This window comes from Kogia breviceps, chromosome 5 (assembly GCF_026419965.1).
Source record: "Kogia breviceps isolate mKogBre1 chromosome 5, mKogBre1 haplotype 1, whole genome shotgun sequence".
Lineage (NCBI taxonomy): Eukaryota > Metazoa > Chordata > Mammalia > Artiodactyla > Physeteridae > Kogia > Kogia breviceps.
Genome location: NC_081314.1, coordinates 55,444,281 through 55,458,886, shown reverse-complemented (window position 1 = coordinate 55,458,886; position 14,606 = coordinate 55,444,281). Strand labels below are relative to the sequence as shown.

General features: G+C 39.0%; 1 protein-coding gene across 4 annotated transcripts in view; it reads left to right on the top strand.

Moving 5' to 3' along the window:
• PLD1 (phospholipase D1) overlaps window positions 1-14,606 on the top strand; it is a 217,957-nt gene that overhangs the window by 76,642 nt on the left and 126,709 nt on the right. For 3 of the 4 annotated variants that reach the window (XM_067034017.1, XM_067034016.1, XM_067034014.1), the window contains 2 exons: window positions 13,197-13,357; window positions 13,602-13,729. In XM_067034017.1, coding sequence (XP_066890118.1) covers window positions 13,198-13,357; window positions 13,602-13,729 — 288 coding nt within the window. In that variant the 5' untranslated portion in view covers window position 13,197. Of the gene's footprint in view, window positions 1-13,192; window positions 13,358-13,601; window positions 13,730-14,606 lie in introns of all 4 variants that reach the window. The other variant, XM_067034015.1, reaches the window with a different exon arrangement.

The window sequence follows — 14,606 nt, the reverse complement described above, 5'->3', positions numbered from 1 at the left end:
GAATATACTTAGAGGAATAATTGCTGGGCAGTAGGTTATACCATCTTCAAGTTTATTAGATACTACTAAATTGCTTTCCAAAAGGTTATTTCAATTCATACTCCTACCAAGGAGTGAATGAGAGGTCTAGTACATTACCAATACATTTTAATTTCAGACTTGCAAAAATTTTACTAATCCAATGGATTTGAAAAAGTATCTTATTGTTGTTTTAATATTACTTCCCTGATTACTGGAAAGGTTGAGAATGTTAAAGGTTTACTGGAAATTCAGAATTTATCTTTTGTGAATTGCCTATATATTGCCAGGCCTATTTTCTATTGTTTTGGATCTTCTTCTTCTATAATTATAATTCTTTATATATTCTATGTGTGTGTTCTCCAAATTTGGGCTTGTCTTTTAATTTTGCCATTTGCCTAGCAATTTTAAATTTTAGTGTAGTTGAATTTATTAACTTTTCCTTTCAGGTTTGTGCTTTCTGTGTCTTAAGATTCATCCCTGACCCTGAAGTCATAAAGACATTCTTCTATATTTTATTGCAAAGGTTTACATCTTTATAATACTTTTTATGACTTTAATCCACATGGAAGTTCTTATGGAAACTGTGAGGTAGGGAACTAATTTTATTTTCTATTTCTTTATAAATTTCCAATTATATTTCTTTATGAATTTCCAATGGTCCCAGCTTGTTTATTGAAGAGTTCATTCTTTCTTCACTAACTTTTTTTCATGCCAGTTTTATCATTCACCAAGAACCCATGTATACATAGGTTTGTTTTGGGTTCTCTGTTTGGTTCTAGTTGTCTGTTTCTGTGCCAGTACTATACTATTTTAATTTCTCTAGCTTATAATATCCTTGATATCTGGTTGGATAAGACTTATCTGCTTATTCTTAGTTATGTTCTGTTATGAAGTTAGGATCATATTGTCAAGTTCTGTGAGAAATTCTTTGGAATTTGAATTAGATTAGCTTGGGGAAAGCAACATATACTCATTTATTCAGTTGCATATTTATTGAATTTCAGGATGTTATTTCACTGTCTTATGGACTCTGTTTCTACTGATAGTTTAATGTCATTAATTTGGTTTTTCTGAATATTAACAGGACATTTTTCTCAGGCCGCTTTTAAGATTTTCTTTCTTTATACTTCAGGAGCTTGACTTTAGTATCCCTAGGTGTGCTTTTCATTGTATTTATTCCTGCTTGAGATTCACCAAACTTCTTCTGTCTGTAAATTTATTTCTTTTAGCAATTTTTAAAATTGAAGTATTGTTGGTTTACAATGATGTGCCAATCGCTGCTGTACAGCGAAGTGACTCAGTTTCACACACATACACATTCTTTTTTTAATATCCTTTTCCATTATGGTTTATCCCAGGAGACTGGATATAGTTCCCTGTGCTCTACAGTAGGACCTTGCTGTTCATCCATTCTAAACGTAGTAGTTTGCATCTACCAACCCCAAATTCCCAGTCCATCCCTCTCCCTCCCGCTCTCCCCATTGGCAACCACAAGTCTGATCTCTATGTCTGTCTTTCAGCAAATTTGATAACTTTTTTAGCCATTATTTCAACCTTTTTTTCCCTGTCTCATTTTCTCTCTGGAACTCAAATTACGTGAATGTTAGATCTTTTGATATCATCACATAGGTCACTGAGGCTCTGTTCGTCTTTTAGAAATCTTTCTACCCCTTTATTTGTTCTTCACTTTGGATAATTTCTGTGGATCTGTCTTCAAGTTCACTGACTCTTTCTGTCATTGATGTTAAGCCCATCCAGTGAATTTTCCTTTTTTTCTGCTGAGATTTTCTACTTGCTCATTCATCAAAAACATATTTTCCTTTACATCCTTGAGCATGTTATAATATTTGCCTTAAAATCTTTGTCAGTTAATTTCTACATCTCAGGATGGGCCTCCATTGATGGACCTTCCTCCTCAGAATGGATCACATTTTCCTGTTTCTTCTATGTCAAATAAGTTTAGATGATACTGTAAAGGATATATTCTAGAGACTTTGGATTCAGTTATGTTCTATTCAAGAGTTCATTTATTTGTTTTAGGAGGCACTTCACTTGGTTGGACTCATACTTCAAACTCTATATATTTCCTGTGGTGGGCAGTAGCAAAAATCTCTGCTGAAGTCATTTTAGTACTATCTGAGTGCTTTGGAGTGTACCCCAGTCCTACATGGTTCAAGGATCAGCCTAAGCAGAACTTGGTGCTCCCTTTGTGTGGCTCTCTCCTTTCCAGGATTTCCCAATTTACTTTTAAGCTGTTGTAATTGCCACTGAAACTGTTTCCTGGGTTTTCAAGCCAGTACAATTATGGACTTTCTTTCTGAGTTTTAGGCACCCCACTTGGCATGGACTAGGTGTGCCCTGAGACAAAAACAATGCCATTTCTTTCTTCCAAATGTTGATTCCTTTCCAGTTTCTGCTTGCTTTTGATTGTTCTTCAGTCAGCTATCTTATACATTTTGTCCAGAATTTATAGTCATCATCTGTGGGATGGCTGACCTAATAGGAGCTACACCTCTATTACTGAAAGCTGGAAGTGGTGATCCCAGATAATTTTTATATAAAGTTTCTTATTTTGTGGTTTCCACAGTTTCATGCAGTTTCTTTCCAGAGCTGCTGGGTATACTTCTTTGAGTCTCTTTGAAACAGATTGTGCAGCTCTTTGAGGCTCCATGTTTTTGTAGAAGCCTCACTTTTGGGCCCCTGCCTCCCATAGTCCTGGGATCATGTCTCCTAACAGTCACCTGGGGACAGAAAAGTAATCCCAGACCCTTTATTCACGATCAAAAACCCTTTGGGCAAAGCTGATATTGACACTATGTGTAAAATAGATAACTAATGAGAACCTACTGTAGAGCACAGGGAACTCTATTCAGTGCTCTGTGGTGACCTAAATGGGAAGGAAATCCGAAAAAGAGGGGATATGTGTATATGTATAGCTGATTCACTTTGCTGTACAGCAGAAACTAACACAACATTGTAAAGCAACCATACTTCAGTAAAAATTTTAAAAAAAGAAAAGCCTTTTGGGTCCCTTTAGCTTTAGTTCTAGTATACCCACCTGACTTTATTTCTTTACACTTGGAAGCTGGAAGCGTTCCCTCATTATTGTTTTTGTTGCTGCTGCCTCTGTTTTTATCCTTGACTAAGTATTTTCAAAAAATGATTACAATTTATTCAGCAGTTCCATGTTTGTAGTGGGAAATGGGCACCTGCATTAGCTTAATCCATTTTGTTTTCAGACATTAGCAGCTGTGTTTTCTATAGTGAGAAACAAATAGACCACCCCCAGAATGCTACTCTGGCTGCTAATTGCTGTACTCAAGAGGGGACTGAATTCTGATATTGTTACGTGGACTTTGGACAGAGGACTTGTAGCTCTTAGAATAGTTAACAGCTTAGAAGGAACTGACATGATTTCAACATCTACTATAGCCCAAGCTCTAAGCTACTCACTTTATATCACTTAAATTCTTACAATTCCTTACTTTAATAGTATTACCTCCACTTTACACATTAGAACAGTAACTTTAAAGAGCTATAAGTAACTTGTTTCAGTGTAAGGAGAATCAGAATTCAAGCTGTTTGACTCACAGATCACATACCTTCCATGGTACTCTGCTGTCTCAACAAATTTTTTTGATAATTATATAGATGAGTAAAAAATTCAGATTTTGCTGTGTTTCTCAGCAGTCAAGGCAAAATTTGAGAGCTCTTTGGCACTGGAGAAATGTCTGGAGTTTACACATGTATGTTTGCCAGCTTCATTCTTTTCATAGGTGAAATTCATGGGTTATCAGTGAAAATACTTTCCGTGCTGCCTAAACTCACACTAATGGAGGTTGTTTGCCAATTCCTTTGGAGGACAGTGAAAAAAAGGAATCATAGAATTTTACACAGCTGGACAGAATTTTAATGATAAAGTCTGTATGTGAGAACACAGTTTCTTCTAGTTAAATGGGATGGCCATCATAAGATGCAAAGAACAGTTTTAAGAAAAAAAGAAGCAAGAGTAGAAATGATTATATTAAAACCCTTGAATTAATATCTGTAAATTCTTTTTCTTTATAAATTTATTTATTTATTTTTGGCTGCATTGGGTCTTCATTGCTGCACACGGGCTTTCTCTAGTTGCGGTGAGCAGGGGCTACTCTTCATTGCGGTACGTGGGCTTCTCATTGGGGTGGCTTCTCTTGTTGTGGAGCACAGGCTCTAGGTGCGCAGACTTCAGTAGTTGTGACACACAGACTCAATAGTTGTGGCTCGCGGGCTCTAGAGCACAGGCTCAGTAGTTGTGGCTGGAGGGCTCTAGAGTGCAGGCTCAGTAGTTGTGGCGCACAGGCTTAGTTGCTCCGCAGCATGTGGGATCTTACCAGACCAGGGCTCGAATCCATGTCCCCTGCATTGGCAGGCAGATTCTTAACCACTGTGCCACCAGGGAAATCCTATCTATAGATTCTTGATCAACATGTGTTCTTATCAAAAGCAACATTGTGCTCAATAAAAATATCTTTATTTACTATTCTGAGCCAGTGAAAGAAATTTTTTCTTAAAGTCATTTTAATAGAGATTATCCTGGAAAAATATTTATCTTGTTCATATATTGCTCACCTACTGAATCATTGGTGTTCTAAATCTCCCTTAGTAAGAAAAATGTTTATATCACTTAACATAATTTGTTAGCCAGAATAAAGAGTGTTTCTATAAATTTAAGTGCAGTTAATGTCCTCTCCTAAAGACCCATCACAATGCATGCATATTCTATTCTTGGCCATAAAAAATTGAGTACTCATTTAACACTGAAAGATATTATTTTTAGAAGTCTGACCGCAGTGTATAGCAATGTTAGTTATCTTTCTTTTTTTATTTTTATTTTTTTTAGCATCTTTATTGGAGTATAATTGCTTTAGAATGGTGTGTTAGTTTCTGCTGTATAACAAAGTGAATCAGCTATATGTATACATATATTCCTATATCCCCTCCCTCTTGCGTCTCCCTCCCGCCCTCCCTATCCCACCCCTCTAGGTGGTCACAAAGCACCGAGCTGATCTCCCTGTGCTATGTGGCTGCTATCCCGCTAGCTATCTGTTTTACATTTGGTAGTATACGTAAGTCCATGTCACTCTCTCACTTCGTCTCAGCTTACCCTTGCCCCTATCCCGTCTTTCTTTTCATAAAGAAGAATTTTTCCTTTGGGATCCTAATTGGATTTAAGTCAATTTAGTGGCTGTACAAAGTCTCTCACTCATCATATCTAATAAACTTACTAACAAACTTTGGGGTCAAGAGGGCTCCTCTTATCTTTTCTCTTCAGTACAAATGTTGATATATGCATTGTGATCTATAGAGGCAGGAAGAAATCTTCCTTAGATATTGGTTGAGAATCATCACCTAAAATACCCTTTGCATTTGGGCTAGGTTTTAATTTCCTGGTTGGGGTTGCTTAGAATGTGTTGTTTTCTCTGACATTTAGTGCTGCTGAGAGAGGAGATTTCCTTACAATAATGTATTTGTTGTAAAGTCCTAAACACAGATAGTTGCTTGTTAATTTCAGTTTTAAATGAGGAAACTGAGTACTGAAGTCCAGGTTAGTAAGGCAAAAATAGGAGCAAACCAGGCTGACTGCCATCACATTGCTGTGTGACCTTGAGCAAGTCACTTAAGCTGTCTGTGTCCTCAGTTTCCTTGTCTATAAAAAAGGAGATAAGAATAGCACCCGCTCCATAGGGCCTTTGTGAGGGCAGGTTGAGTTAATGCATGCAAAGCACCTGTATCACTGCCTGGAACATGGTAAGCACTATTAGAGTTTACTTTTTATTATTACCATTACTATTGCTTTTTATCATTACTATTAACTTCAGCACAAAATGTACTTCTGCAAGAGGGGAGATGGCTCAGTGGTTCATGCTGGTTCTAACACTGTCTGAGCCCATGTTTCCTGGATCATAGAACCTGAGCTAAGGTGGGCTTTACTGAGAGCAGCAAGAGGGAGGGGAGAAGAGAAGAGAGGCAGGAAAGCATGGGAGGTGGTGCATTACCTGGCCGGCCAAAAATCAGACAGTGAGTGGCTTGGTCGCATAGGGCAGCTTCCAGATTGTCTGTGTGGGACCAGTGTGGCCAGCACAGGCAGGCGAGGAGAGGGGAGAGGGGTACGTCTTCCATGCTCACCGGTTGTGTGGCTTGATTTCCCACGCCCCCCTCTTTCTCCTCCCCACCACCCCCCGCCCCCCAACACACACACACAGCTCCTGAGGAAGCCAGGTTCCAGCCCCTGGTGCTGAACTTCCTCAGAAGCCTCAGGATGAGCCAGTCCTTCTGTCCGTCTGGCCAGAGGTGGGTGGGGCTGGGTTGCTGGAGCCGTGAGAGCTCCTGCTGGGTTGCACCCTGGACACTGTGCTGAAGCCCTGCCCTCCGCCAGGAGGAAGCCAAGATGGTTTGGTGGCATTAGGAGAAGAGGTGAGAGTGGCGGTTGATGGGGGTCTCCATTGAGCCAGCAACAGAGGCCAGGGAGCCATCCAGGGGCAGCCCATGCGCTGGGACCAGCCCCACCGCTCACAACTGTGTAGCCTCAGTAAGCTGCTGTGGCTCTGTGTCTTGGATTCTAAATGAGATGTCCTGAGGATTAGAAGTGATACATGTAATGTGCCTTTAATGCTTGGCTCAGAGTGGGTACTCAATAAATGACATAATATTTTCCTATCCACTAATATTTGAAACAGACATCAGTTTCTTTTAACACTTGTATTTGCCTCTGGAAATGAGATATCTGTTTGAATTTGAAGATATGACTAAGATGAACTAGAAGAAGCTGATACTATTGTGAAGAGGGTAATATTTAACCCTAGAACACGTCAAGGGAAATGACTAAGAAAGCTTATGGCAGAGAACAGAGGCCATCCAAAGAGGTCAAAGGATTTAGAGAAAATCATGAGAACTGAGAAATGATTTTCATGCTAAAAATTGCTTTTGTAATTGTAGATTCGGCTTTATTTTTATTTTTTTTATGGTACGCGGGCCTCTCACTGTTGTGGCCTCTCCCGTTGCGGAGCACAGGCTCCGGACGCGCAGGCTCAGCGGCCATGGCTCACGGGCCCAGCAGCTCTGCGGCATGTGGGATCTTCCCGGACCAGGGCACGAAGCTGTGTCGCCTGCATCGGCAGGCGGACTCTCAGCTACTGCGCCACCAGGGAAGCCCCCGGCTTTATTTTTAACTAGGGGAAAAAAGAGAGCATGATTTCCAACTTCTGTTCTGTGGAAACAGGGAGTCCAGATTATTTAGCACCGTCGTCTCCAATCTCGACACCCCAGGGAGAAAAGCAGAGTCAGTGCTAGGCCAAATGGAGGCTTTGGTATGAAACCAAGAAAGAAGGATGAGAAAGTGGGAGATTGCTGGGCTCTGGGGGCTTCAAGACCAAATTAGATATGAAGCTCAAAAGGAGGGTAGTGTTTGGGAATTAAACGTCTATCTCTTGGAACCATATAAGTAATAGCAAGTCTGTCCTGTTTGCATTTTACAGAGAAGAAACCCTGGAGGCTGTTAGTTGCCCAGGTTACGCTGATAATAAGGAAAGAATGAACTTAGGTCATCTGACCTGTCTTCTACACCGGTGACATTTAATTATCTATTCAAGGCTTATGATAAGCCCTCCAGCGATATTTGTGGAACAGATGTTCTCTTTAAAAAATTCAAAGATCCAAGTAAACATTGAGTCGGGTTTTTTTTTTTGATGTGTTACTTTCTCAAAATATATAAACTGGAATGTAAAATATGATAATATCATTTACTTTATTCAAAGTCAGCTAAACTCCAAAAATAATTATCCAAGGCTTACTATGTCATTGGAGATTGAGTTTAGTACTTGAAAACACATTTATGATTTTTGCATTTCAGGGAGCATCAAATCAGTTCTGTACAAATCACTGCTGTATAATATGTTTGGGGGAGGTTACGTAGTATGGATCTGCCAATTAATTTCATCAAAATGAAAAATGGGAAGACAAGAAATTCCCATGACTCAGTTTGGTTTTAAATGATCTAATTATAATTCATTTCATATTCATACATTATGATTTTTGGTTTAGAAATCCATTGCATTTATTTCCCTTGGTAAACAAACATCACATATTGAAAAAAATATGGGGGAAACTTTCTAATTTATGTTAGAAAGGGAAGCAAGAAGTGAATCACAGTCATCTTCACAAAATGAAAGTTGAGGGGGTTTTTTTGTTATTATTGTTCCTTTTTGAATTGTTTTATTCTAAGACTATGTGAAGTAAGAAGTAAAAGTGTCCATCCGTCCTGCCACCCCCAGTTCCACCTCCGGCTGGTTAAAGAGCTGGACTTTGGAGTCAGATCAAGCAGGGTCAGATCCAACTCTATCCTGGACAAGTTGCCCACCCTCTCTAAACCTCTCGTCTTGAAAATGGAGGTAACAGTAAGACCCATCTCCTAAGGTTGTTGTGAGGAGTCAATGAGATCATGCAATTAATCTCTTTGTATAGTGCCTGGCAGACAGTACCTATTCAGCAAATATTAGCTAATGTTAATATTTATTTTAATGTTAATAGTTATAGTTGATATTATTATTCTTGTATTTTGGCTAAGGCAATGTTTATGCATGTATCTGGGAAGGAAAATATCTGCTCCCTTTGATGTTCTGCTTCCCAATCATGTTGAAAATTAAGACCAGAAGAAAATTCTAAATTTCTCTGATTTCACCAGTAAATAACTGGAGGTAATTAAATATTCCCTGCAAAGAATTTTAATTCTAGTATTTAACCCCAGAAAAAAACAAAGCGTATTTACTTCTCAGATACAGATGCAAATAGAAATAAAACACAGCTGCTGTTATCGCTCCGTGGGCACCGTCTCTACTTGGTACCAAAAGAGATAATGATCTTGCAGTATAATTTTATAAGGAGGTAGCAAAATCAATTACACTATCTCAATTGTAAACACTGAAAGGCCTTTTCCCATTGCTGGTTAAGATAGGCTGTAACTGTGACAGCTGCTCACCGACCGTTATAGATTATTTTAGATGAAAGAAAATATGGACTAATAAATTATGATTTGACAACATAAGAGTGTTGGTGGCCTTACAGCTTCAAATTCAAGAATGAAACCAGCAATACACTCGTTGGATGAAAAGTCAACCCAAAGCAACCATGCACTCAAGTGAAGGCAGTGATGGACAAATAATTTGGTTCATTTCCCATTAATAAAAATGGTGAGGTCTTCACAAAAGCATAAACAAATCTGCAAAGCCTTTGGATCAACTGAAATTCCATGTAACCTTATAAAATATTATGAAGCATAAAAATAAAAGGCTGGGCTTCCCTGGTGGTGCAGTGGTTGAGAGCCCACCTGCCGATGCAGGGGACACGGGTTCGTGGCCCGGTCAGGGAAGATCCCACATGCCGCGGAGCGGCTGGGCCTGTGAGCCATGGCCGCTGAGCCTGCGCGTCCGGAGCCTGTGCTCCGCAACGGGAAAGGTCACAGCAGTGAGAGGCCCGCGTACTGCGCGCACACACACACACACACACACACACACACACACACACACACACACACACACAAAAGTGAAAACAATAAAAGGCTAAGATAAAGTTTAGGATGCTGTCAGGATATGTTGTTTCCTTAATTGTAATGAGAGTGGAGCCAGTAGGATCCCTTCAAAGGGTGATGATTAAAGTAAAGAGTATCTATTGTTATGGAACTTCAACTTCATATAAATGATCGATTTATAGACATTCAAGCCCACAAAATAAAATCAATAATTACGAACCTCTATAACCAAGTCCATGAGATTTCAGAGCCAGACAAATCTGCTTTATAAATTCAACACTGACACAACTGGAGTGACCTTGGACAAGTTATTTATCTCAATAATCAAAGTTTTGAATGCAGATAATTCAGAATAATCATAAGTACCAAGTAGGATCATTGTGGGTACTAAATAACATAACTGAGCTCAAATGGTGCTTAGCACGTAGTAAACACTTGAGGATAAATGATAAAGAGGATTCCTTTCTGTTTCTTTTCTCACTCTTCCTTAAGCTTTTCACAAATTTATATCCTTCTGTTCTCCTGATCTGAAATAGGATTTATTTTAGCTTGATCCAATGACTCTGTACTATTTATTCCAGTTAGCTTGCAATATATAAATTACTCTGTTCTCTGTATATCTTAAATTCAACATGCATTTTTAACATTAACACTCAGTCCAAAAGGAAAGTCATTTGGAGTAACCCTTGTTTTCCTTTGCTATGCTGAGAAAGTTAACTGAGTTAGCCATTAGACTGTTTAATCAATGAAAAATACCTAACGTCTTGACAAATTTACAAGCAGCAATGATATGAGGTAATTTCTTACTTGTTTTTCCTTGTTTCATTTCCTCTAAGTTTTTCATTACCTTGTATTTTAAATAAAGTAAACCCTGGCTCATAGTTGGCATCTAATAAGTATTTGTTGAACTGAGAGGGAAGGAAATAAATGTTTTACTTATGGCAATGGCTCCATGAGAATGAATCCATGAATATGAATTCATATGAAAAACTACTTCAGTTAATTTCTTGGGATAGGAGAAGGGTTAAATTGATTACATTATAAGGGGAAGCTGAACAATTTGTAGCATCTTTTATTTACATTTAGTGTTTTAGTTTTAAAGGGACCTTAGAGATGAAATGGCTCAGCCTCCTTAATTTATAGAGGAGGAAACCAGAGCCCTGAGTTTAAACAGCTGAGCTGCAAGAAGAATTCATTTCTTTTTCTTTGCATTTGAGTCAGCTTCTAAAGGGACTTGCTCAAGGGCACTGGTTTTACTAAAACTTCCATCTATTCTAGGGGCACTTACATATCTACAAAAAATATACAGAAGATAAAGACCATGGTTAAGAACGTCAGCTTTTGGGTCAGAGAGACCTGGTTTCAAATCCCTTCTCCATCACTTACTAGTTATGTGACCTTGGACAGATTGTCCAAAGTATTCATCAAATTACCTGATCTCTCCATGCTTCAGTTTCCTTATCTGTAAAGAGGGGATGACAAGCCCTGTCTTCTTCAAAATGGAAATAACAAACCTTCATAGATTTATTATTGATAATAAATGTGATAAGGTATATAAAGGTTTATCACCAAGCCAGGTGATAGTAAGCAATCAGTACACATTAACTGTTATTATAAAATGAATTAGAAGTGGGAGAGAAAGTTGAAGGGAAGTGATATAGGTGAGGCTAGTCCTATATTTTGCTAAGAGGAGGCCACAAATTTGGCCCCAAGCTTCCTTATAGCCAACATGGGGGAGGAAACGTGATTGACTACACAGTTCACAGAGAAGTTAGACATATTGATTTTACATGCCTGGCCAAACCAGAACCTCCCTCCTCTACTCCCATCTTTGTATTTCCATATAATTTCTCTTTCTACCACACATGTTAGTATAGGTTTGAGAGACTTGTTGAGTTACAATAGGGCTCCCCAAGTCTACCCAAGACTCTGTCCTAGCATATCTCACAGAGGCCAGCCTACCCCTGCTTCTTGATAGCACCCGTAGGAGAGAACCCAGCTAAGTGTCTTCCGCTCAGCACATGCCATTCTTAGGAAGGCCAAGACCGTGGAGGAGGCCAGGGATGAATTTGGGATTGTGTAGCTTATCTCCATCACCTACATCAGGCACTTCTTAATCACGGGAACCAGTGTCTTTACATATTCACTCATTCCATCTCACAGTGAGTAGGTGGTGGATTCTCTGTAAATGTTTGTGATTTGCAGTAATAAATGAATGTATGTGGAGGAGTTACTGGTACGGAAGCCCTCGCATTTTTGGGTCTGGTTGTAACGGAGAGATTATTCAGCCTGTACCGATTTTTCAGCCAACTTCAGTGACAGCATTCAAGGCTTAAATCTTGGTATTTTAAATGAAAAATAAAATCTCTGTGGACTCTTCTTTCCTGGGTTCTGATGTGCAGTGACCTGTATTATTAAATGTCGGAATGAAATCGAACCACTTTTCCTAAAAAAGGAGAGAAGTGTAGTTCTTGCACTTCTGGTATCTTTCAGAATAGGTATACTAATTGGTTACCTTCCAGGACAGGTACGTCACTATAACTCACGTAAAGTCATGGCCAAATCTCATATCTCAAAAAGATAGTATGTGCTTTGCTGGGGATATCACCTATAGGGGAAATGTAGAAAGGTTATGCTACATAAAAATACTTTTCAAATCTGCATCTTGAAATTATTGTAAAATACCCTAAATTTTCTGTAGAAAATATTCAAAGTTGTTTATTTTAGCTGGTATTCTTTCTTTCCATGTATTTGTTGAAGTCAAGAATCAATTCCTTTTCTCTGGATAACGATTCCCAAACCCATCTACCTTGAGTCTCTCCTTACTTACCCAAGTTAATAAGATCGGATGAAAGATAATGTTGGCATTTGGTCAATGTGGTGTGTCTTTTTCTTGCTTGTTTTCTTACGTGAGATACAAGTAAGTATCTCATTCCAATTTAATTTACAATCTAGGAATCCTTTAAATGTTAAACTGGAAAATAAATTAAAAGGTTGTTTGAGGTAAGTGGGGCTCACATAGAGCTAGTTGACTTGTTTCCTTATGCTATACCTAAGCCTGGATTTAAATAGTAAAATAGGGTTTTGGGTTTTTTTTTAAAATTAATCTTTATTGGAGTATAGTTGGTTTACAGTGTTGTGTTAGTTTCAGGTGTACAGCAAAGTGAATCAGTTATACATATACATATAGCCACTCTTTTTTAGATTCTTTTCCCATATAGGTCATTACAGAGTACTGAGTAGGGTTCCCTGTGCTATACAGTAGGTCCTTATTAGTTATCTATTTTATACATAGTAGTGTGTATACGTCAATCCCAATCTCCCCATTTATCCCTTTCTGCCTCTTTTCCCCCTTGGTGTCCATAAGTTTGTTTCCTACATCTGTGACTCTATTTCTGTTTTGTAAATAAGTTCATTTGTACCATTTTTTTAGATTCCACATATAAGCAATATCATGTGTTTGTCTTTCTCTGTCTGACTTACTTCACTCAATCTCTAGGTCCATCCATTTCGCTGCAAATGGCATTATTTCGTTCTTTTTTCTATTTGACAAAAATAATAAGTCTAATAACCCTTTTCTTCTTTCCTTTGCTTTTACCCTGTCTCAAGCCAGCATGTCACTGAAAGATGAGTCAAGAGTAAATACCTCTGCACTGCAGAAAATTGCTGCTGACATGAGTAATTTGATAGAAAATCTGGACACGCGGGAGCTCCACTTTGAGGGAGAGGAGGTGGACTACGATGTGTGTCCCTGCGATCCCAGGATACAGGAAGGTAAAGACTGATGGTCTGAGTGAGGAGAAGAGAGTTTTACCAGGGTTGCTTGGCAGAGCACAGATTTGAAATAACCAGCAGATGATAGATCATCCTTGCTGATGTCACAACACTGAGCTCATTTTCATTAGCTGTTTTCTTGTTGTAGCATGTTATGATTCTTAAAAAAGATGCCTGTAAAAGGCAAGTTATGCTAATATCATTGTATTCTTGCAATAACTTTGTTTACTTATTTATTTTTTAGTGTATATTCCTTACTCTGCTATTTATAATACTCAAGGATTTAAGGAGCCTAATACACAGACGTATCTCTCCGGCTGTCCGATAGAAGTTCAAGTTCTGGAAGTGGAGCGCTTAACATCTACAAAAAGGGTCAGAGCATTTATGGACTCAACTTGTATTCGTCAGTATATACGATTTAACACAATGACTCGCATTTTCCTTCCTCCTAGCTATGACTATGCTTTTAACTTTCGGTTTGTGTTTTCGTTTATCACTTCTGAGTGCTCATCACCTCTCAGGTTTTTGCATCCTTCTCATTTGGTCTTTATTCTTATACATCTGTTTCCCCATTCTGGAAAACGCTTTTTTTAAAAGGCACTTAAGGCATATTATAAGTTTAATAAATTGCAAAGTGCCTCTCTTAGTCCTTCTCTCTCCCCAGTTTTCTGTTCAATGTGGACTCATGAGGCATTGCTCTTCCACCTAGAATGCCAGATATAAGCCAAGGAAAAGTCTCGCTTTCCTAATGCTTGTTCAGCAGGAAAATAATGATACTACCTGGCTCTTGAAAGAAACAAAGCCAGGAGGCTGCACTGGCCATTGCCATTGCCCAGAAGTGCTGCTCAGAGAATTCTGCAGGCATACTCTGCCCTTCTGACTTGTTTCTAACACCACCCCTTAAGCTTCACTCACATTTTCTCTTTAAGCTCTGGAAAGACATTGGGAGTAGAGTTTTCGTCAAGCAAACCTGCATTCTTTTGAAGGGAATTGGACTAGGAGAAGCTGTTAGGGTAGCTGCGTTTGCTCTGTTACTGACTGGATTTCACACTTGTCAAGTCTGAGGGTAGAGAACATTGATGCAAGCTGGTGGCCTTTGTCCATTTGGGTTAAGCTCTGGCCCTGGCAGAGTAAGGCAGCCATTGGCTCCTGCCTCGGGGGAAGTGTAGAATAATCTTTCTGCCTAGGGCAGGCTCTGGAGGGTGGCACGTGCTGCCCGCTTCCTGATGATTTTGCCTCGCGCTCTGTC